Genomic DNA, 26,179 nt, shown 5'->3' with positions numbered 1-26,179 from the left:
AAATTAACAAAGGATCCAACAAAACCTTTGGAAAACAAAATATATAGAACTTTATTCAAGTTTAAAGATTGTTTACCCAGTTATCAGAGAAGATTAATTACACCTCATTATAGTAAGACCCCTCATTTTTATGGAGTACCGAAAATTCATAAAACGAATATACCACTTAGACCCATTTGTAGTACCATGAATTCTCCTTGTAGTGAACTATCAAAATTTTTATTAAATATTTTAAAACCAATTGCAAATAAAAATGACACATTTATAAAAAATACACAACATTTTTTAAATAAATTATCAAATATTGAATTTAATTCAAATAATACTTTAGTAAGTTTTGACATAAATAGTTTATTTACGAATGTGCCATTAGATAAGACTTTAAATATAGTCAAGACAAAATTAGAGAGTGATGATACATTGGCAACTAGAACAAGACTAAATATATCAGCTATAATGGAGTTAATAACAGTATGTACTGATAATACATATTTTCAACTAAATAATGAATTCTATAAACAAAGTTTTGGACTAGCAATGGGCTCTAGTTTATCTCCATTATTAGCCGATATATTTATGGAAGATTTTGAAACAAATATTATTTCTAAACAAAATTTAAAACCCTCAGTATGGTGGAGATATGTAGATGATGTATTCTCAATATGGCCTCATGGATCAGAGTTGTTGGACACATTCCTAAATGATATAAACGATAAAGAGGAGACAATAACATTTACCATTTACATTTACCAAGGAATATAATAACACATTACCTTTTCTGGATGTTTTAATCTCTAAGAACGATACTGGATACGAAACTCAGGTGTATAGAAAACCAACACACACCAACAGATATTTAAATTTCAAATCAAATCACAATATTAATATTAAAAAGGGAATCATTAAATCCTTATACGATAGAGCCAAAATTACTTGTTCTAACGAAAATTCGTTCTTGGAGGAGAAACATTTGTTAACAACTGTTGTATTAAAAAATGATTATCCTTTATCGTTTATAAATAAGGAATTTTCAACAATCGATCGAATAGAACAAAACAACTTAGAACGAGATCCTACAGCATATACAAGGAATAATACGAGGAAAATAACAATACCATACATAAAAGGATTATCGGAAAAGCTTAAAAGGATAGGAAATAAATTCAACATTTCAACAACATTCAAAACAACAAACACGTTGAGATCTATTTTGTCCAAAACCAAACCTAACAATGAACAAGAAAGGACAAAGAATTGCATTTATAAAATACCTTGTGAATGCGATCAGTTTTATATAGGTGAAACATCAAGGCCATTAAATGTTAGAATAAGTGAACATCAATCCTATATTAAAAATAGAGAATTTGATAGATCTCAAATATGTAAACATGCATGGGATAATGAACATAGGGTTCAATGGAATGATTCAAATATAGTCCTAAAAGAAACTGATGGTAAAAAGAGAAAAATCAAAGAAGCGGCTCTAATTATGCTAAATGAGACCAATTGCGTCGCGAATTCCTCGGCAGAATGTAGTAGGATCTGGTTACCCATATTGAAAGAGGAAGTTATTAAAAGAAAAATACCAGTATTGGTAAGTCAGTAACATATAGAGAATACATCATTTATATTTTTTAAATAACAAACATATAAAATCGGAATTTGGTATTTATTGAAGGTAAACTAAATGCAAGATCAAATACTTACCATGTCGGGATAGTATTATGAGGTTTTTTCCTGGTTTTTCCCTCATAATTTACTATGGAATCACTAACGGGAGAATTTTACTGTCATCATGGCATGTATTTGTCTTTTTAAAGACGAATTACATGTTATGATTTTTTCTGACGGATATTCTCACGTTAAAGTTGATTTCATGTAATCGAATGAACTATCTTATAAGTAAAGTCGTCCCAGGAACGCAACTCAACAATATTGGCAATATCATTTTAAAGTCGTCTACTTTAAAATGTATAATGTATGTCTGAATTGTCAATATAGATGAGTCAGATAAAATTAAATTATTAGAAGAATTTTTCACTAAGTAACAAAAACAAAATTTGTTTAATTTACTAATGTTTGTATTTTGAGAACGATTTCCGAAGTGGAAATTGAAACGTCAATAAATGTATTTTAACCTTTAATTGTGGCTTATTCCCATTTAAATATTAATTAATTTAACTCATCATCAGGAACACTTGTGGAAGTTCAACTGAAATGAAATGCAGTTTAGTATTTGGTCATTATAACCAAAATAACAGCCAGGTACGCTAGCAGCGACATCTATACGAAGTAACAAGAAGAGGTCTCTGGACTTCACCACAAACTTCAACCGAAAAAAATATAATCACAAAAGGCAACAGAAGTACTCTCGTCAGCGCAGCCTATGTAAATGAACGTTTCTTGCTTCGGCAGGTGCGGTGGTATTACCGCTATGATGCTTTACAAATTCCCAAATTGCCAAGTTTTTGAAACGGAATGGGAATGAAATGTAACATATCCATTTTTATTTTATAAACTTAAATATGTAAATAAACTGAACATGTAAATAAAATTTATTTCAATACAATTTTGTGCTCAATTTTTACTATTGAAAAAACTCATCTTTTTGGAATTTTTATCTCGTTAATGATCGCTGCGTCGAAGAATTCAGGTTTGTATGAGCATAACTGCTACTTGTGAACAAGAATCGGCTATACTGTACGGCATCTTGTGGTTAAGTCTGCTATAGAAAAGCACAAATAAATGTACTAATTATACATTCTATGATTTCTGATAAGAAAATGTAAATTATACGGGCAGTTTTCGGGAGCCGCTGAGTAATACATATTTTAAAATAACTGTTTGTTCTTAATCTTCTTCATTTTAGAATCTTGACAGAGACAAGGGTTTCCTGCCAAAACGTTGATTTCTATGGAAAATAAAATCTAGTTCCACATGTAATATAATTTATTGAACCTAAACCCAAGAAAAACTAATTTTATATTAAATATTGTACGGTTCAAGAAACTCAAAACTATAATATATATATATATATATATATATATATATATATATATATATATATATATATATATATATATATATATATATATACATATATAATAATATACATATATAATAATATACATATATAATTTTATTTTTAAATAGATAATACACAAATTACCGACACAAAATACATTGACCGAAGAGTAATATGAATTAGGCTAGAAATTTATTAATATACGTTTCAGGTTTGTAGATCTTGTACCTGATACCTGAATAATATTCATATACTATATAACACTAGCATACAACCTTTAACAAATAAATCTAAAACAAATAGATTATATTTAAAGTTTACGTGCTGTATCTATTTGCCCTTAGAAAAATCTAGAAGGACCGAATAAAACAAGAGTCTATTAATTCGTTATGCATTTTAAAGGTTATTGTGATAAAATGCAAATATATCCTGGGTATAAAACTAGCTTTATGCAATTTCAGGATTTACCAGTAACATTAGAAAGCACTTCAAAAATTTTGTAAAACTTCCTATTAAAAAATTAAAATTTACAAGTTTTTTATAGCTTTAACCCAAACCCAAAACAATTACTATTTGTCATGTGCTTCCAAAGAAATTAATCTGACCTATAACTTACTATGTCATATCCAATAACTCCCAGCAAAGCGTCATTTATTCGGGGTCCCAACAATCATAAAAGCAATTGTAGAACATAAATTATGGCTAAATAAAAAGCTTAATTTGCCAGTTCTTATAAGCAGTAGTCGTGTTTTAGTGTAATCAACTTTAACGCCTTTATTTCTAGGTATTTAGTAGAGTATTTTTAGTGTTTGAATTATTTACCTCTTACTAATGCGGTAAATTAAATTCTATGGTGCCCATAATGCAATGCTAGCGTAACCATAACGTAGAGATATCTCAGACTACGAAAAAGCTCATCAAATCCTATAAAAATTAATACAGGTGTAAGACAAGAGCATTTCTTGTCTGATATTTTATTTAAATTGGTTTTTATGGTAAATTATTAGACTTATTTGTACTAACGACGATACTACAATATACTTATTTAATAACTTCTGTTCTGATATCTTAATTTTGATCAATAATATAAGCAATTAATTATAAAATTAATGATTTATTAGACATCATTATTTTCTTATTATTTACTATTTACTATTTTACTATTATATGACTTCAAAATTAAATTTTCAATATCTTTGAGGTACATCCAGCTAATTAAAAGTTTTCCTAGTCATAAGATAGTTTATAAATACAATCTTTTGTTCTTTCTTGTTTTTTATTATGTTTGGTTTCAAATAAAATATATGTGAATGTGTTTGTTAATAAAATGCTGAATTTATTTCTTATCCTTTTAAATATTTTTGATAACCCATTGATATATAATGGTATTGTTATTTTCCTCGTATTGTGTCTTTTAAAAGCTGTAGGACCCCGTTTAATGTTGTTTTGTTCAATTTTCTCTAAAATTCCTTCCAAAGGCTAATCATTTTTTTACTAAAACAGATTATCATCCCAATTACAGTATACATTTTCTGTAAATGTCGAAACAAAAGATTCCCAATAATTGAAATGCAACTCCTAAAACCAGCCTTCACCTTCACCACCACGCAAAAATTCCATTAGACAAAAATTTCAGTGCCTAACTGTCAGTAAAATAACAAATTTTCAACAGAAAATTAAGAGGAATCACAACCAGTTATTCTTTAAAGGCCAAGGCAAAAGTATTGTTTTTTTATTTAATGAAAGAAGGTGTTATATATATATATATATATATATATATATATATATATATATATATATATTGATACGATTAGGGTTTATAGAAAATAATTTATAAGTTATATACTACATAATATTAGATATTTGGTTGTTTTAAATAAATTATATACTAGAGAATTTAATAAAAATATATTTATGTGAGGGCATTTTAAGAAATTAGCATATAATAATTGTAAAAACTTGTATTTTAATATTGTAAATATATATAAGTGAGCCATGTGCTTAGGCAACCAAAAATACTCTCGGAGATTGACAGATATTTATACTCTGAAGTGACGTTTAAGAATATTTACGAATATAAAGTGGGTTATAATAATATATTGTTTGAAATGTGTATTTTATTAAATTAGAATGTTAAGTTACTAATTTAATTATATATTCTGATCTGAAAAGCCTAAATGTAAACAAAATTATTAATAGAAAAGAATGGAATTCTCTGGATCTCCGGAGATGGCCATGTTTGCGAAATGGTTTGTTCCAGAAAATTCAGACATGTATTAAATAGAACTGAATAGAACATGATATCTTACGAGATGGTTCTAGAAAATCCAAAAACATATAAATACCCGTGATTTGGATTCAAGATTGCAGTTTTTGAGTTTTATCATGAAAGTTAGTTAGAAGATAGATACATTTACTTAGTGAAGTCAGTTTTTGGGCAGTTTTTAGAAGTTTTTAGTCTGAAGTCAGGCAGTTTTTGAAAGTTTTTAGTCAGAAAAGTTGTAGATAGTGCAGTCAGAAGAGTTTTTGCCAGTTTATTATGAGAGTTTATTATGAAAGTTAGTTAGAAGATAGAAACATTTACTAAGTGAAGTCAATTGTTCAGAATTTTCAAGGGAAGACAGTTTTTAGTAAGAAAGTCAAGTTTTTAGAAGTTTTTAGTCAGAAGTCAGGCCAGTTTATGATGAAAGTTAGTAGAGTGAAGTAAATTGTTCAGAATTTTCAAGACAGTCAGTGAATCAGTTACAAATAGTCAAATTGTTTAATATAGTGAGTTAAATGAAGATTAAAAATTATGCATATAATTTAATGCACATTTATAATTATACACAAATAATTATTGAAGATAAAAAAAGGTATATTGGAAGAAATTAAATTATATTATGGTTGGAGATTAGTATAAATCAACTTATAATAATTGGATATTGGTATATTGAAAAGAAGAATAAATATAAATGCTGTTTGCTGGTTTGGTTGGTGGTGTATACATGCTGGTGAAGAAAACTATATCTTAAATTGGTAGAAGCTGATAATTGGAAAAAGAAATTTCACAAAAACAAGGATAACCGAAGTACGAAGACTTTCAGTGGTAATTAGAATATATATAGTGGAAAACAGTTCATTTAGGCATTCAGTGAAAGAAAGGTACAAAATTTTGTTAATATAATTTAGTTAGTGTCATAACAATTTCAATTTTGAAGATAGTTTGTTTAAATTTTAGATTGTCTATAGAATTTAATTAGTTTTATAAGAATATCAGTTTAAAGATAGTTTATTTTAAATTTACATTGACTAGGTTAGATATATATGTGTGTTTCATAATAGTTATAATAAAGATAATTTAAAAAAGTACTTACAAGCTAATTCTTTGAGAACCGCGATAAAAACCCTATATATTATTAAAAATACTCATTGCTCATCATTCAAACAAAAAACACATCATAACAATTTGGCGCCCAACGTGGGGCTCTCTATTTAAAAGAATTAGTTTGGGAAGATAAGTGCTCTCATATAATTAAATTAATTATCAGTAGAAAGAAAAAATTATAGATTTTATTTTTAATTATATTTGAACAAGTAAAGTCTCAAAATGTCTCAAGGAAAGAAAGGTACAAGAAGCAAAAAGAATGAAGAAGATGTGGAAGTAGAAACACAACCTATACAAGAGGAGAGTTTAGTTCAAGTTCCACAAGATACTGCAGAAATGAATCCAGAAAGAGAGGAAAATGTCAATATGGCAGCTTTGATGTCATTAATGATGCAGATGAACAAGACAATGGAAGAGAATTCAAAAGAAATCAAAGAAGACATGAAAAAAATGGAACAGAAAATGGAAGAGAATACAAAAAAATTGGAAGAGAATTCAAAAGAAGTCAAAGAAGACATGAAAAAAATGGAACAGAAATTGGAAGAGAATTATAGAAAATTAGAAAAGAAAATAGAAGATAATAATAATAAAATTGTAAAACAAATGGATAAAAAACTTGAAGCTGCAGAGAAAAAAGTAGCAAATGAAATAAAAAGTATACGGAATGACTACAAGAAAAGGATAGACAATGAGAGGACAGAAGTAAAGAGGATTATTCAAGATAATAAGATAGATATAGAACAGAAAATAGAGTTACAGAAATGTAACTTAGAAGTAAAAATTAACGAAGACAGGAGAAACACAGAAGAAAAATTAGACGATATACAACAAAATATCCAAATAAATTGTAATCAAATAAGAAATGTGGAACAGAGAATAGATGATATTTCACAAATGAGAGACATAGGGAGACCTTACTTAAATTTAACAAATGAGACTGGGATTAAATTCTCTGGTAATATAAAAAATTTGCATCCTAGAGTATACATAAATAGTTTAAAACATAAATTAAGATTTGTGAATAATATTAATGATATTAAAGATTATATTAGAATGACATTAAATGACAATGCAGCAACTTGGTTTGCTAGTATTGAAAATGATTTAGATAATTTTCAAACATTTGAAAATAAATTTTTAAATTATTATTGGGGTGAACTAGAGCAAGCCAAGTTTAGAGAAATTCTATATTTTGGAAAGTATAATCAAAATTTAAAATCAAATATGGTAGATTATGCATTGAAATTGATAACAGTTGCAAAATATTTAGAACCACCACTTAGAGAGGATGAAACAGTCTTAAATGTATCTAGACATTTTGATGCTGATGTTGTGCAAACCGTAACTGTACAAAATATTCAAACAATAGATAGTTTTATTAATTTTATTCAAAGAATACAAAGAGGCAATATGACAAGTAATAATAACAACAGAAAAAACAATAATAACTTTCAATATAATAAAAATGATAATCAACAATCATATAATAATTATAGATATGGTAATAGTTTACAAAATTTTAATAATAATAACAGTAATCCAAATAGACAGAACTTTAATAATAATACTAGTTATAATAGACAAAATTTTAATAATAATACTAATTATAATAGACAACATTTTAATAACAGTACTAATAATAATAGACAAGATTTTAATAATAGAAGAAATACAGAGCGACCTAACTATAACAGACAGGTAAATTGTGTTCGAAGGAATAGAAGCTGCGAAGACAGGGAACGAAGTAGTACAAGGCAGGAAAATGTGAGTAGAAGTCATAGTAGGGAAAGACATAGGACATCAGATCCAAGTGGTCAGATACAATCTGACAATTCTAATAATCAAAATTTTGTGCAGTAAACTTTCTGAATTACAAGTTAGGCCATTGCTATTATGAAAAACCTTCTGAATTTATTTCTCTAGATGAAGATAAAATTATTGAATCTATTAATTTAATTTATATAAATGCTTTGGCCAAAAATAAAATGATTAAGATTATGATAGATACTGGTTCAGAAAGTACTTTAGTCTCGGAGAATTTTATTTTTAATACATTAAAATTATCAGATATAATAAAGATTCCAAAAATTAAAATTGTTGGTGCAAATAATAAGAAGTTGGGTGAAATTGATAAACTAGCCAATTTTAAAATTAATATTCTTAATAAAGAAATTAATATGCAAGGATTTATTGTCAAGGATTTATGTGTTGATATATTAATGGGAAATGATGAATTGGAAAAGAAGAAAGTAAAGATAGATTTTGAAAAAAAAATGGTAACTTTGGAAGGGCAAATAATTAAATTTATGCAGAAAGATGAGGTGGAAGAAGGAATAAGAGTTGATAGGATATTATTAAAAGAAAATAATGATGTTTATGAAGAAGAAATGTATTTTGATGATAGGGAAATGTCCCAAAAGAATGTAAAGAATAATTATTGTAGTGAATATTTAAGGAATGGAAATTTTAAGCAGATGGATGCCTACGAGGCGGAGTGCGTAAAATTGGAAGCAAGGAATAATGAGTACATAATGAAGAATAATTTTATTTGTAAAGAAGAAGATATAATGAAAGTTTTAAATTGCCCTGAAGAATATAAATCAATAGTCATTTCCATATTGCAGCAACACAAGGGACTTGTCAATAAAGAAAATAGAATTGCACAAAATTATATCCATAGTATAAAAGTTAAAGAAGAAAAAGATTTTAAAACAAAATCATACCCAATACCATATAAATACAGAGAAGAAGTAAACAAAACAATTAATAATATGTTAGAAGATGGGATCATTGAGAAGGCAGACACACGTTTTATTAACCCCATAGTAGTAGTACGAAAAAGATCAGGTGAAATCAGGTTATGTTTGGATGCAAGGAATATTAACAAGATTACTGAAAAGCAATTTGAAGCACCAATGAGTATAGATGGAATATTAGGAAGAATTACAGGAATGTCATTTTTCACTAAAATCGATTTACAGCATAGTTTCTGGTTAATACCTCTAGAAAGAAAAAGTAGACAGTATACAGGATTTCAGATAGATAGATTAGTATATCAATTCAAAGTAGTACCAGTTGGACTTCAATCATCTTGCAGTGTTCTATGTAGATGTCTTCATGATATTTTGGATCAATATGAACATTTTGTAATTCACTACATTGGTGATATATTAATTGTTTCTTAAACGGCTGAAGATCATGAGAAACACCTAAAAATTATAATAAACAGATTAGATAAAGTTGGACTTAAAATAAATCAAGAAAAATGTACAATTTTTCAAAAAGAAGTAATATATTATAAACTTAACACTAATTATAAAAATACTAACAGCTTACTGATATATCCATTTTATTCAATAGACTTGATTTGTTAAATAGATGGTAGATTTCATTGTTGTGAATAAATTTGACATCATACTTGTTGAATTTTGTACATGTGGAAATTGTTGCTACCCTAAAAATCATAATTTGGGGTTAGATACAGAATTAATACTATAAATGTCTTTCTAAAAATAATATGGAAAGTGTAAAACTTACGATTCATATAGATGAAAGCCTTGTGAACGGAAATCTTGTCTATAAATAAACAGAATACAAAATAATTATAGAACCTTACATTAGTTGTTTTTAATTTTTGACATAGCCTCCATTTTCATTGCTCCAATTGACATGACAGTTTGACCATAGAATAGCCGAACTGTGCTACGTTGTTCTCTGTTTTGACATAGACAGCGAACAGGGATGTATTTAACACATTTTAAATAAAAAAAAAAATTGAATTATTAATTTATTAAATTTAATAAGGTATGAGAAAATTAATATTTAAAAAAATAATAAGTAAATTATTTATTTTAAATATTATTTTGGGGTATTGATACGATTAGGGTTTATAGAAAATAATTTATAAGTTATATACTACATAATATTAGATATTTGGTTGTTTTAAATAAATTATATACTAGAGAATTTAATAAAAATATATTTATGTGAGGGCATTTTAAGAAATTAGCATATAATAATTGTAAAAACTTGTATTTTAATATTGTAAATATATATAAGTGAGCCATGTGCTTAGGCAACCAAAAATACTCTCGGAGATTGACAGATATTTATACTCTGAAGTGACGTTTAAGAATATTTACGAATATAAAGTGGGTTATAATAATATATTGTTTGAAATGTGTATTTTATTAAATTAGAATGTTAAGTTACTAATTTAATTATATATTCTGATCTGAAAAGCCTAAATGTAAACAAAATTATTAATAGAAAAGAATGGAATTCTCTGGATCTCCGGAGATGGCCATGTTTGCGAAATGGTTTGTTCCAGAAAATTCAGACATGTATTAAATAGAACTGAATAGAACATGATATCTTACGAGATGGTTCTAGAAAATCCAAAAACATATAAATACCCGTGATTTGGATTCAAGATTGCAGTTTTTGAGTTTTATCATGAAAGTTAGTTAGAAGATAGATACATTTACTTAGTGAAGTCAGTTTTTGGGCAGTTTTTAGAAGTTTTTAGTCTGAAGTCAGGCAGTTTTTGAAAGTTTTTAGTCAGAAAAGTTGTAGATAGTGCAGTCAGAAGAGTTTTTGCCAGTTTATTATGAGAGTTTATTATGAAAGTTAGTTAGAAGATAGAAACATTTACTAAGTGAAGTCAATTGTTCAGAATTTTCAAGGGAAGACAGTTTTTAGTAAGAAAGTCAAGTTTTTAGAAGTTTTTAGTCAGAAGTCAGGCCAGTTTATGATGAAAGTTAGTAGAGTGAAGTAAATTGTTCAGAATTTTCAAGACAGTCAGTGAATCAGTTACAAATAGTCAAATTGTTTAATATAGTGAGTTAAATGAAGATTAAAAATTATGCATATAATTTAATGCACATTTATAATTATACACAAATAATTATTGAAGATAAAAAAAGGTATATTGGAAGAAATTAAATTATATTATGGTTGGAGATTAGTATAAATCAACTTATAATAATTGGATATTGGTATATTGAAAAGAAGAATAAATATAAATGCTGTTTGCTGGTTTGGTTGGTGGTGTATACATGCTGGTGAAGAAAACTATATCTTAAATTGGTAGAAGCTGATAATTGGAAAAAGAAATTTCACAAAAACAAGGATAACCGAAGTACGAAGACTTTCAGTGGTGATTAGAATATATATAGTGGAAAACAGTTCATTTAGGCATTCAGTGAAAGAAAGGTACAAAATTTTGTTAATATAATTTAGTTAGTGTCATAACAATTTCAATTTTGAAGATAGTTTGTTTAAATTTTAGATTGTCTATAGAATTTAATTAGTTTTATAAGAATATCAGTTTAAAGATAGTTTATTTTAAATTTACATTGACTAGGTTAGATATATATGTGTGTTTCATAATAGTTATAATAAAGATAATTTAAAAAAGTACTTACAAGCTAATTCTTTGAGAACCGCGATAAAAACCCTATATATTATTAAAAATACTCATTGCTCATCATTCAAACAAAAAACACATCATAACATATATATATATATATATATATATATATATATATATATATATATATATATATATATATATATATATATATATATATAGTAAACTCTTAAATATTGGGGAAATCTGCAAGAAATACTCTAATGTGTATCAATTGTTTCGCCGAAAGTTTTCGCCAAAGAGAATTAATTTGGCTTCTTCAGGGCTGAAAGAGAATAAATTATAATTAGCTACCATATATTATCTATTAAAACATTATTGATCTTACCGTAACTTAGAATTGTAGAGTTAGAATATTAAAAAACTTTGCTAGTAACATAGTGGTGTTTTTTGTTACTATGTGCAAAAAAAGTTTTTTATAAGGATTGAAATGTATGGTAGCTTCGAACTTGACACGTAAAGGCTTACCCAAGGTTAATCGAAAAACCAAATGCAACTACATTTAAAAGGAGGTAATTCTTTGAAATGTCGGCAATAACTAAATTTTTGATTTTTAGATAGTTAAAAGTGAGGTTCTGTTTTAGCCACAACGCAAGCGCTGACAACTTCATTAGTTCGTATGAATCTTTATGTCGTTAAGGTTCATTGGTAAAAAACGAATGAATTTAAATCCCAGTAAAGGGAAATATTATTTTGATTTTCTTTATTTAATTATATTATATTGTTCATGTATTATTAAGTCTTATTGAGACGTATCTAAGAAAAGCAAGGGAATGTTATATATTTTTTGTTAATGAAAATTAATTATAAAGGTATGTTAGTTGTTAATGGATATATCAGTCAAGTTAGTAATCTGTGATATAGTATTGTTCTTGGTATCTGATTTAAGTAACAGGTGGTATATATCGCTTAGATTCTTGATGTCACTCTTAACATTAATGGAGAAATCGTTAAGGAAAATATAAGACATTTCAATGAACTCTCTTTTAGATTTATTGTTCTCACGGTGGAGAATTGTGGTGTTAGTATAGTCCATGAGATGACCAGTGGAATGGACATGTTTGGCTAATGCACAACGGTCAGGGTGAAGTCGAGAATCACTTTTGTGTAGTGTAATACGTGATTTCAATAATTGAGATGTTTGACCGATGTAGGAATTGTTGCAAGAGAGACATGGAATGTTGTAGACAATATTACTAAGCCTATCTATGGGAGTCTTATCTTTTATCTTAGAATAAAGATTATTAATAGATAGATGTAGATCAGCCCTAACAATTAATAATCTTTATTCTAAGATAAAAGATAAGACTCCCATAGATAGGCTTAGTAATATTGTGTACAACATTCCATGTCTCTCTTGCAACAATTCCTACATCGGTCAAACATCTCAATTATTGAAATCACGTATTACACTACACAAAAGTGATTCTCGACTTCACCCTGACCGTTGTGCATTAGCCAAACATGTCCATTCCACTGGTCATCTCATGGACTATACTAACACCACAATTCTCCACCGTGAGAACAATAAATCTAAAAGAGAGTTCATTGAAATGTCTTATATTTTCCTTAACGATTTCTCCATTAATGTTAAGAGTGACATCAAGAATCTAAGCGATATATACCACCTGTTACTTAAATCAGATACCAAGAACAATACTATATCACAGATTACTAACTTGACTGATATATCCATTAACAACTAACATACCTTTATAATTAATTTTCATTAACAAAAAATATATAACATTCCCTTGCTTTTCTTAGATACGTCTCAATAAGACTTAATAATACATGAACAATATAATATAATTAAATAAAGAAAATCAAAATAATATTTCCCTTTACTGGGATTTAAATTCATTCGTTTTTTACCAATGAACCTTAACGACATAAAGATTCATACGAATTAATAATGAAGTTGTCAGCGCTTGCGTTCTGGCTTAAACAGAACCTCACTTTTAACTATCTAAAAATCAAAAATTTAGTTATTGCCGACATTTCAAAGAATTACCTCCTTTTAAATGTAGTTGTATTGAGTTTTTCGATTAACCTTGGGTAAGCCTTTACGTGTCAAGTTCGAAGCTACCATACATTTCAATCCTTATAAAAAACTTTTTTTGCACATAGTAACAAAAAACACCACTATGTTACTAGCAAAGTTTTTTAATATTCTAACTCTACAATTCTAAGTTAGGGTAAGATTAATAATGTTTTAATAGATAATATATGGTAGCTAATTATAATTTATTCTCTTTCAGCCCTGAAGAAGCCAAATTAATTCTCTTTGGCGAAAACGTTCGGCGAAACAATTGATACACATTAGAGTATTTCTTGCAGATTTCCCCAATATTTAAGAGTTTACTATTTAACTAATCTGCAAAGATTAAATTTCTTTTCTATATATATATATATATATATATATATATATATATATATATATATATATATATATATATATATATATATATATATATAAATATATATACATATATAGTAACCTTGATCTAACAAAGTGACATCTTAAATTTATTACAAGCTGAACAAATAGACCATCAGATAGTAAGGACAATTAATGAAATTAACAAGAACAACAATACCAGAGTTATAATGCCAACAGGGGAAACAGAATGCATAGAACTAAAAGGGGGAATCCGCCAAGGAGACTCGCTCAGCCCATTGTTATTCAATATGGTGATGAATCAAATAATTCACGAAGTAAGAAAACGACACGGATACCACATGGGAGCGCATAAAATCACGATACTATGCTATGCCGATGATGCAGTACTAATTGCTGATAACGGAGATAACCTACAAAGGCAGCTCCGCACCTTCAATATCACAGCAAACAAACTTAATATGAGAATATCAGTAGAAAAAACTAAATGTATAGTGATCAGTAAAAAGCCGCGTAGATGCAAACTAGAAATAGACGGCAAAATTGTAGAACAAGTAATGAAATTCAATTACCTAGGAGTAGAGATCACTAGTGACAGGGATATAAGAACAGAGACCACAAGGGAAGCATCAAAAGCAAGAGTAAGTGGTTGCCTCCAAGAAACCATATTAAGAAACAAATATCTGACCACGGAAAGCAAAATGAAAGTATACAAGACAACAGTAAGACCAATCCTAACATATGCAGCGGAGACAAGGACCGATACAAGAAAGATAAAACAACAAATCAACAATATCGAAATGAAAGTATTAAGACCAATAGCGGGCATATCAGTAAGAGAGAAAAAAACCAACAGAAGTATACGCGAACAATGCAAAATTCAAAATATTAACAGGTGGATAAAAACAAGAAAAAAAAAGTAGAACGAACATGTAAACCGAATGGGACCAGAGAGATTAGCGAACATCTGTACAAACAACAAGCCCAATAGTAGAAGATCCGTTGGAAGGCCAACAAAAATGTGGAAAGATAATGTACAGTCAACAACGACTGAAACAGAATAAGAGGCAGACAAACAGGAGTAATCCTAGTAGCGCGAAGAAGAAGAAGAAGAAGAAGATCTAACAAAGGTTGGCCCACTCCAAATCGTACCATGTCATTTTTATTAAAAGAACTAGAAGACCACCCTTAGACTATATGTAAAATTCCTTTAGACGTACTGTTAGTGAATAGTCATGAGAACTGCTTAGGTTCTGTTTTATAGATAGAATATAAATTAAGGTTCTAGTTATTTATAAAACACTTTTTGTAGTGATTTCAAGAAAATAACATATTACACTATATTTTTTTATTGTATTAGTATTTTTATACAGACAGGTATATAAATCAATCAACATACACAAATAAGTTATGTAACCGGCTCTGGACTGAAATGTTTTCTAGCTGATGCCCTTCTGGTAAGTGCATTAGCTGTTTAATTGCAGTATATTTCCCAGTAATCTGAAATCCATACCAACGTTCTGCCAGTCTATCAAGTTTCTCTCGGTATTTCTATACTAGTCTATGGCTTAGGATTGCCCAATGGCTGCACCACTATTGAATACTCTTGCGTCTGAAACTTATGCAGTTTTAGACGCATCTATGAACCAGGTATAAACCAGCACTCTGGGCTGAGCACAATGGGCCCAATACGTGTTAACTACTGAGCATAGGTTTGATATTTCTTGCCAAGGTGGTCGACGGTTTTCCTCTTTCCATTTTCGGATTTTCTGTATAACTGGATCTCCCTTTTGTTCTTCCCTTATCTTAGTAGGCGTCCAGTCGTCGTTGACCATCGTCGTTCTTAGCACTGCTGCTTCCTTGGATTCCGTTTTGTTGCAGTGAGAACACTCTGCTGAGCATGGCCTTCTAGAAAGAGAATCAGCGTTTCTGTGGCTAACTCCGGCCCGGTGCTCAATCTTAAAATCGTATTCTTGGAGTCGTTCGATCCACCAGGCTATCTGACCCTCTGGATTCTTAAACTGCATCAACCACTTAAGGGCGGCATGGTAGGTTCGGATTAGAAACTTTCTGCCATAGAGGTATTGATAGAAGTGCTCTACTGATTTAACTACTGCTAGAAGTTCTCTTCTCGTGACGCAATAATTCCGCCTAGGTTTTGAAAGAACTTTACTAAAATATCCGAGGACTCGTTCCTGTCCTCCTTGAATCTGAGACAGCACTCCTTTAATTCCTACATTACTTGCATCTGTATCTAAGATGAACTCTCCTTCTGGCAGTAGATACCCTAAAATTGATGCTGTTATTAATTGCTTTTTCAAGGTCTCAAAGGCATTTTGGCAGTCTGTATCCCAGCGGTAATCTCTTGCTTCCTCCGTAAGTCGCGTTAATGGCTTAGCGATATCTGCAAACTTCTTAATAAACCTTCGGTAGTAAGTACATAGTCCAAGAAAACTTCTCACTTGGTGTTTGTCAGTTGGTTTTGGCCATTCCTTAATGGAATCGATTTTTCCCTTATCCACGGCCACTCCTTCTTTACTGACTATATGACTCAGATAATTGACTTTACCTTGAAATATCTGGCACTTCTTGGGTTTAGCATCAATTGGGCAGCTTTAAGTTGATTAAAAACGTTCTCTAAATTCCTCAAATGATCTTCAAATGTCTCCCCCAAGACGATTATGTCATCTAAATAAACCAAGATAACCCTCTCAACACATTTTCCATAAGCCTCTCAAATGTCGCAGGAGCATTACAGAGTCCAAATGGCATAACGTTGAATTGCCACAATCCAGATCCTGTGGTGAAGGCTGTCTTTTCTTTATCTACTGGGTCCATTTCTACCTGCCAGTATCCAGACTTCAAATCCAATGTAGGAAACAATTTACTTCCAGCCAATGTATACAATGTGTCATCGATCCGAGGCAGAGGATAACTATCTTTCTTGGTAACGTTGTTCAGCAAACAGTAATCCACACAGAACCTCGTAGTTCCGTCTTTCTTCTTAACCAGGACCACCGGAGAGACCCATGGGCTCGTAGAAGGTTCTATCACCCCGTCTTGGCTTAGCATTACCAGTATCAATTTTATGCTTAACAACGGTAGTTCTTCCCGTCTTTCCTCCTTTCGGTACGAAAATATCACGATACTGCCGAAGAAATTCCCTTAATTTCTTTTTCTCAATCTGATTCAGAGACTGTCCTGCAACTGCAACCATTTGGTCGAATTTGTCGTTGGAATTATCAGATGTTGTCGCCTGACGGATTATGGATGTCACAGGTACACAAGTTTGTCTACTTTTGTCTTTTTCTTTATGGTCACTGGGTAGTCGTTAACATTGATAAGTCTCACAGGAATTTCCTTAGCCGAAGTCACCAATTCCTTTCCAATTATGATTCCACGGCCAACCTCATCGTCGTGGTTTCAAGGCTCCATCATAACAGGTCTCCCTTCGTCCACAATTCCCTGTAGCTGCGCTACTATGATCGTTTCGCTTCTCGCAGGCACGACTGTATCTTCTTTAATGGCTGCTTGCACAGTGTTGTCATTATGTGTATGGAGAAATACCTCCTCGTTACCAACTTTGATTACCTTATTCTTAAAATCCAATTGGAATCCATGCGTATTCATTACGTCCATTCCTAATATAACGTCCTCTTCGATGTCAGCAACTATAACAGTATGGACGAACTTTTCTGCTCCAATTCCCAATTGTACCTGGATTTCTCCATGAATGTTGGCATTTTCACCTGTAGCGGTCCGAAGTCGCAACCTCGTTGGTAACAGTTTCTTACGGCTGTTTATAACTGTCGGGCGTATAATGGTTCTGGTCGCTCTGGTATCCACCAACAACATATGCCTTCTACCATTTATTTCTCCATCTACATATACACTATCTTCACGACACTTCAAAGAAGCTATAAGTATAAGAGGGTCTTTGGAAGAGTTCCGGGTTGAAGCTGCCCCCTAAGGCTGACTCGTTCTGGTTTTCCTGATGGTGAGTTTCTTGATTTTATGGTCTTCTTTTTCTTGCATGTAATACTTTTAATCATATTAACGAGCTGGTCAAGTTTATCTTCATCTCCTTCTTCTTTTACAGTGCTAACTTTACTGTATCCTCCAGAGGTCTGCGTAGCTGACTCGTATTCGAGGGCGGAGGATAAGACATCAACCAGCGTCTTGTGACGAGCTAATCGTAGTGTTCTCTGCATTTCATGATCACGAAGACCATCAATACACGTTTGAACGGCCAATTTTTCCATCATGTCTTCGGGGGCTGTTGGATAAGCATATCGTACTAATCTGGCAATGTCTACCTCATATTCTTGAAGAGCCTCATCTTTCTTTTGTCTTCAATTTTTAAGCTGCGACTGATATACATGCTTCAAATGTTCGTGGCCATATCGCATAACCTCTTCTTGAGTTGTTCGAAATCATCGGTCTCCTCTACGGCTATGGTCTGAAGCACATCTAAGGCATCGAAGAGCGATAGTCAGATTTACAGCCTTTTCTTTTTCAGACCATCCATTCGCTCTTGCACCTGATTCGAACTGTTTCATGTAGTTGTTCCATGACGATTTTCCGTCGAAAGTTGGGACTTTCACATGGACAGAACCTCCACTTCCTTCAAATTTTGGCCGTATTTCCAACTTACATTTCGTCTCGTCTTCTTTTGTCTCTATTGTAATCGGGTTGTTTCCTCTCTCTGCTGTCCCTGTTTCTTCCATCATTCTTTCCATCTCTTTCATCTTTTCTTCGAAGGCCGACATATCGGCAGCAACTTGGTTATTTAACGAAGATATTCTATCGTCGAGGGCAGACATCTCAGAAGTTACTTTAGAAATGTTAGCAGAAACTTTACTTTCCAGAGACGAAATCTCGTTAAAAACTTGTTTTCTGTTGACACGATGTCACCAGAAACTTTGGCTACATCAGAAGAAACTTTCGAAATATCGTCAGAAACTTTGTTCTCTAATGATGCGATGTCGCCGGACACTTTCGAAATCGACGAGAGGACAGCATCTTCAAATATATAAGTCTCTGGATCTAGACCATCTTGCTCCAAAGCGTTCTTTAGTCGTTGGACTAACCCAGCCTTTTTTCTGGTAGAAGGTAATTCTCTATCCTCGAGATGTCTTCTTAAATTCGTCACTGTGAGTTCATAAATCGTAGTCATTTTCGCAATTTATTTTATGTATTCCACTATTCTGACACCATTTGTTATGATTTTATTTAACTGTTATGTCTTTATTTAATTTATAATTATTTATATTTTCTTTATTAATTCTTTACTAATTTATTATATTGTTCTTTAATTAATTCTAATTTATTAAAAAGCACGATAATTTATATCAACAATTTATTTGGTTAATAATTACATAATTTATGTATCCGAACGCTACAATTAAATCGCGACCGCGAATCTTCAAAACTAACCGTTCATCCATATAAAATGTTTCATTTATATACATAAACTGCCATTATCTCGAAAAGTCGACAATCCTCTCAACCAGACTGAGCGGTGAAAACGGTAACGGCAAACTCGATTTCCCTTCGACTCGTCTCCAGAAGTTTCGAACTGTTGCTTTTATAACAAAGGGTGTTGTCAGGTAGGCATTACGTAGAAAATACTCGAATAAATAAGCATATTAGTGATAAACATGTTTACCGTTCTGAGTCATACGACACGTCACCATCTATGGTAACAGTACAATTCGTTTTACGATTAGTAAGTTTGAAACCCAGTTTTTATTATTGGATAACACGCGGCCAAATAGACCACATTCAGCATGTACTGAAGAAAATATAGCGGCGGTAACGGATAGTGTTTTCGACAATAATGAAGAATCGATTCGTCACCGTTCTCAGTAGCTTGGCTTGTCATATGCAACAACGTGGCGTATTTTACGTAAGGATCTTGGTTTAAAAGCATACAAAATTCAATTAGTGCGAGAGCTGAAGCCGACCGACCCTCCGAGTCGTCACAGGTTCAGTCGATGGGCTCTTTATAAGCTTTCAGAAGATCCACTGATATCGAGAAAAATTTTGTTTTCAGATGAAGCCCATTTTTGGCTTAATGGGTACGTTAATAAACAAAATGCCTGTATTTGGGGTGATGAACAACCCAAAGAGGTTCAAAAGTTGCTATTACACCCTGAAAAAACAACTGTTTGGTGTGGTTTATGGGCTGGTGGAATTGTTGGTCCATATTTCTTTAAAACAGAGGCCGGTCAGAATGTTACTGTGAATGGAGACCGATATCGTGCCATAACGAACTATTTGGTACCTGAAATTGAAGTTCGTGGTCTCGGCGACATTTGATTTCAACAAGATGGCGCCACTTGCCTTACAGCCCATAAAAGCACGGCTTTACTGCGAGAACGATTCAATGAACAAATTATTTCACGCTTTGGACCAGTGAATTGGCCACCTAGATCCTGTGACATCTCACCTCTAGACTCTTTCTTTTGGGGCTACCTAAAGTCCAAAGTCTGCATGAATAAACCAGATACGATTGAGGCATTGGAAGCCAATATTACTCGAGTCTGCTGAAATACCAATCGAAATAATGGAACAAGTCATCGAGAATTGGAAATTCAGAATTAACCAACTTAATCGTAGTCATGGCCAACATTAAAAAAAAATTATCTTTAAGAAGTAATTGTAAAGAAGGTTACTTTTGTATGATAATAAATATTTTCAAATAAAATTAATTTATTTCATTGTTTTTTCTTGTTGTACCTCTAAATTAATCACCCTTTATGTATATATATATACGTATATAAGAATATATATATATATATATATATATATATATATATATATATATATATATATATATATATATATATATATATATATATATATATATAAGAAAAAAGTTAATGCGAGTTAATAGTAAAGTAAAGGTAAAGGTAAAAGTGATCATTTCCCAAGTTAATATGCTCCTTTTCTAACTTGGCTGCACCGTACTGAAGACGACCAATATACGGTTGCCTTCCATCTTATACATATATTTTATTATATTTTTTTCTTTGTTGCATGCTATGCCGATATTTTTTACCTTTATTTTAGATTTATTTTAGATATATTATATATATATATATATATATATATATATTATATATATATATATATATATATATATATATATATATATATATATATATATATATATATATATATATATATATATTAAGTATATATAGTATATGGTAAGTTCCCTTCCCATATATTCCGATCTTCTGTTAGAGTTTTATTAACATAAATTAGAAATATAAATATAAATTTTTATTAAATACTTAGACTGTGTATTCACCAATGCTTTATTATTTATAGAATAAACTTTTATATCTACTGAGCAAGTATATTAAGCGGCAATTAGTCAAATCATGATTAATATTTTAGCCCGTAAATTATTCGTATGTTTAAAATTTTAAATTCTTGTCATGAATAATTATAAATGATAATGTTGCATCCCAGCACTAAATTTTCATTTAGCTTTTATATAAACCAGCTTACATTTTTATCGTACACAGTCGCTTAATATAAAAGTCTGGGAATAATTATTAGCCAACAATAAAACGAAAAAAAACTTAAATGACATACTCACCAAATGGAATTTTGATTCCTTTTTCCTTTTGCATAGCGAAATGACTGTTCATTAGGATGTGCAGTGAGATGGCACTTTCTGATAATAGTTGATGAAGTGTTGAATAGTCATGCTGAAAGCAAATAAAAACAATTTAATAATTTTTTAAGAGTTATATTTTCACAATATTCCTCTAGTGAAATCAGAGTTTTCTACAATCATTTATTAAATATATTTATTACCGAGAATAAATTACTTAATGGTAGGATTCCAGTTACTACTCGTATTTTGTGATGAGATGAGAATGAGTATTTAGGTTTTTTTATATATTAAAAAAATACTCTAACGTAGATTAGTATTAAATAACATAATTTACTTTACATTTAGTTATAGAATCAGATCAAACTTAAACGTTATCAAGTAGATATCAGTATCAAGTAGATCAAGTATTCATGGCCTATATAATTTACTATTTTACAAGAACCCTCTAGTCTTTTCTCCAAACTATAGCATTAATCATAAAAAAATATTAGAAGTCTTAGGTATTCATCGAGATTACCGCGGATATTTGAGATAATCAGCATTCACAGAAAAGTTCAATAAAATCATCAAACCCATGTATGTTGATGGAAGCAGAAAAAAGAAAACCATCTTCTAATAATAAACATTATCCGTCGAACAAAGACAAGGAGCAGCTAAAGACTAAACACAGTCCCGTAGATGAGAGTGAAAACGGTGAAGCGAAAAGAAGAAGACCATATTCAAGACATTAATTGAAGAACAACAGAACAACTGACAAGGCAAGGTGAAAAACTAAACTGAACCCTGTGAATAAGTGTAAAAACGGTAACGTTAAAAGAAGAAGGCAAGCTTTAAAACATTATTTGTGTAGAAAATTAATTGTATTTTCTACAATAGTCTGTTTAATAAATAAACGATAATAATTAAATTATTCTTACTAATATATGTCACTAATTTAAAGACAAACGATCAGGATGGCATGCCTTCTGCTGTATTGTATCTTCTGAGCCTGTGAGATTTTCAGATTTAAACTCTTTTTTGCCTTCTCAAATAAAAGCACGCAAGTCATACTTCCTTTTTAGCTTCTCAAATAGAAGCAAGTAATAGGTAGTTCTTCTCACGCTCCTCTAATAGAAGCAGATTTTAAGTATAGGTAACTTATTTTATTAAATAGTTAACTATATTAAATTCAGTGTTAGTGCATCTAATATGTAAGTACCTAAAATTATTCTTTCATACAGAAGAAAATCGACAGTTTTTGTGACAACATTTCATAAATGCTGGTCCGACAAATTACAGGGTTGCCGGTTATACAACAAACTATAAACTTTTTTGCTCTATAAATTGCATTTAATTAGTTTTAAGAACAATTAAGCGGAACAGTTGTAAATTTAAGGAACATTTGTTTTTTATTATCTTTCAAAAAGGTGATTTGTTGGCAATTCCGATACTGCTATTTATCTGTGTATATAATACAATAAAAATATTTCTACCGGAATTCTTATTTTAATTATTATATTTTTAACTTTACTATTTACTACATTATTCTAATCCGCAATTTTGCGACCTATTGGTCGCTGGTCCTTCCAGGTTTATATTTATTTTTTATCTACCTAATGTAGAAAGGTGAGACTATAATTTTTCAAATATTTACTTTTAAATCATCGAACCAGCTACCTCATCCCTACAATCCCTACAATCTGCATAAAGCAACACAACAACTCACAAGACACGGTAGAATAAACATAGCCCAAGTTCAAATGAAAACGGTGAAGCGCAGAGAAGAAGACCATCTTCAAGACAATATTTGGAAATCAACACAACATTTGACAAGGCACGGCTAAAGATTGAACAGAACCCATTTTCAGATGAAAACGGTCAACAGCAACGAGAAATTGAACAAAATTATCGAAACAACCGATTCAAATATACTTGTAGACAGTCTTAAAACGCTCTCAGAAGAAGAAGAAGAAAAAGCGGAAGAGCTCCTGTATTACAACACAGATGTATAATTGTACTATTTATATATTATATAAAAAGATTGTAGTTAAAATTTGTTATATTAATTCTCAATATTCCATTTATATCTAACTGCACAATTTTGCCTATCGCTTTCCTATCCACTGAATGATATACCATAAAAGTTGGTAAGTTTTCGGCTTATTATCATATAAATACATTACCCAACTGCCGAAGATAAAATATATTATGCAACTCGCAATGTCAACTGTATTTTGTTAATATAAAGATTAAACATGACATTACCTAATTGTCGTAGATACAATATGGGATACAATGTCGACTGTATTTTGTTAATATAAAAAACTAAACATGACATTACTTAACTGTCGTAGATAAAATACAGTATGCAGCGTCGACTGTATTTAACATATGCTGTTGGATACATATGGCAACTTAAAGATACCCAGTAACAATTTTGTATTTTTCATATCTTTTTTAGAAGTAAGTTTTCAAGCAAATTTTGAATTTTATATTGCAAAATAATGTCGTTAAAAATTTTGTATAGATGTTTAACAAATTTGTTTTTATGCACCCTTGTCAAAATTTTTCATTTAGGACTATTTTAAACTTTAAAATATATAAATCGTAATTTTAAAAATCAGTTTAATATTAACAAGAAAAAGAAAAAAACTAATGATTTAGAAACATAGTTAAGTTTAAAAAGTTAAGAAAACAACAATAGCCAGAGCAACAATAAGAGCATTCATATTATTTACAAGAAATAAATGAATACTAAAAATTAAAATAAGACTGATTAATAGCATCATACTTCCAATAATAACGTATGAATCTTTCGTACAAGGACAAAGTAAATCAAACAAAAAAAGGATGCAAGTAGCACACAATGACAGCCTCAGAGAAGCGGTAACTGAACTCTGATACGTTTCTGGACGTTTCTTGTTCAGAAACAAGTAAGGTTGACAGCGAATAATACAGTGGAGACCGAGACAAGAAGCACATCGAAGTAGAGGTCGTCCACCAACAAGATGGTCTGATGACATAAAACGGATCGACAAAAATTGGATGCAAACAGCACAAAACAGAAATACATGGAAAAGACTGAGGGAGACCTATATCCAGCAGTGGATAGATCCGGGTTAAATGATGATGATGATGATGATGAAGGGTGACAGACACAATGGAAGAAAAAGCCAGAACAAAGTTTGCTAAGCTAGAGATACTACCCAAACCCGATACTGCAAGAGATAATAAGATATAATGCGTTCCATCGATGAAAGCACAAAAGATCAAAACAGCAAATCCTAACCAACATAATAAAGTCTAGATAATCGTAGCTCTATCAACCGAAGACAACCCGGAACATAGCAGTGGCAGTTTTTACAATGACCAATGGTATTCTTTTTCAGACATCTCTCAAAAAAAATTATAAAAAACCCAAAAAAAGGCTCCGGAATTCAAAAAATTTACAAAACTACTAAAAAAAGGCGAAACCACCAAAAAAGTTAACACAAAAACCTAAACCCGGGCACGAGAGGCCCACATCTTCGAGAGCCATCTTGCCGAACTGGGCATAGCCCAGAACGGAGACTTGAGCCACGAGAAAGCAATTTCAGTCAATAAGTCACCAGAGATACCAGGAAAAAAGCGCGACACGATAATCTACTTTGATCGGGATGAGATATCGTGTTCGAGTTCTTCTACCCAGGACTTCCAAACGACAAGCACTTTGTTAAAAATAGACACAAGCGCATCATGTGCTATAAAGATGTTCTGGAACATTTAAGCGCGGTGGAGTGACTCGTGATTACACGAGTTAATCCTCCTCGTCCCAATGAATGGTAACACCCAAGTGTTATTCAAAGGTGTGTACAAGTCTTACAGTCTGGGTTAAATTAAGTAGGAAATAGTTAAGTAAGAGTAGGTAAGTGACAAAGTATTAAGGTTAATAAATGGCAAGGATAATCGGAAACTACTATATTAAATACGATCAGGCTTTCACAGAAAAGTCACCATGACATTATTACTTCAAATACAATTATTTCCTAATAATAGAAATCGGAGTCCAATATTTAATAGAAGCCAAAAAACACATAACCACAATTACCTCGAATCCTTTCAAGCCATAAACATTTGTTTTTATTTAATAAAACTCCAACAGGAATCTTATGATTATTGCTCTGATCAATAAGAAAGTTAGTTCTACATACAAATATTACGAAAAACTTATCTAAGGTTACATTTAGCAATATTCCTTATGCTATAATACATTATAGTACTACTAGCTATCGTGTTCACTTTAGCCGCACTTTGCTCTTCTTTTTCACTTCCACTTACTTATAGGCACTAACGCACTAACTCAA

The 26,179-nt window shown here is 30.7% G+C and overlaps 1 protein-coding gene and 1 long non-coding RNA gene across 3 annotated transcripts in view; both read right to left on the bottom strand.

Moving 5' to 3' along the window:
• The window catches only part of Apoltp (Apolipoprotein lipid transfer particle), a 1,459,665-nt gene that overhangs the window by 92,245 nt on the left and 1,341,241 nt on the right, over window positions 1–26,179 (bottom strand). For both annotated transcript variants that reach the window (XM_072546518.1, XM_072546519.1), the window contains one exon: window positions 21,837–21,948. In XM_072546518.1, the coding sequence (XP_072402619.1) occupies window positions 21,837–21,948 (112 nt within the window). The remainder of the gene's footprint in view (window positions 1–21,836; window positions 21,949–26,179) is intronic.
• Window positions 9,562–10,081, bottom strand: LOC140452332 (uncharacterized). The gene is made up of 3 exons (XR_011952170.1): window positions 9,930–10,081; window positions 9,722–9,846; window positions 9,562–9,601 (listed from the first exon to the last, which is right to left on the bottom strand). It is a non-coding gene; the product is annotated as an uncharacterized lncRNA (long non-coding RNA).

This window comes from Diabrotica undecimpunctata, chromosome 10 (genome assembly GCF_040954645.1).
Source record: "Diabrotica undecimpunctata isolate CICGRU chromosome 10, icDiaUnde3, whole genome shotgun sequence".
Classification (NCBI taxonomy): domain Eukaryota; kingdom Metazoa; phylum Arthropoda; class Insecta; order Coleoptera; family Chrysomelidae; genus Diabrotica; species Diabrotica undecimpunctata.
This window is presented reverse-complemented; position numbering and strand designations above follow the sequence as displayed.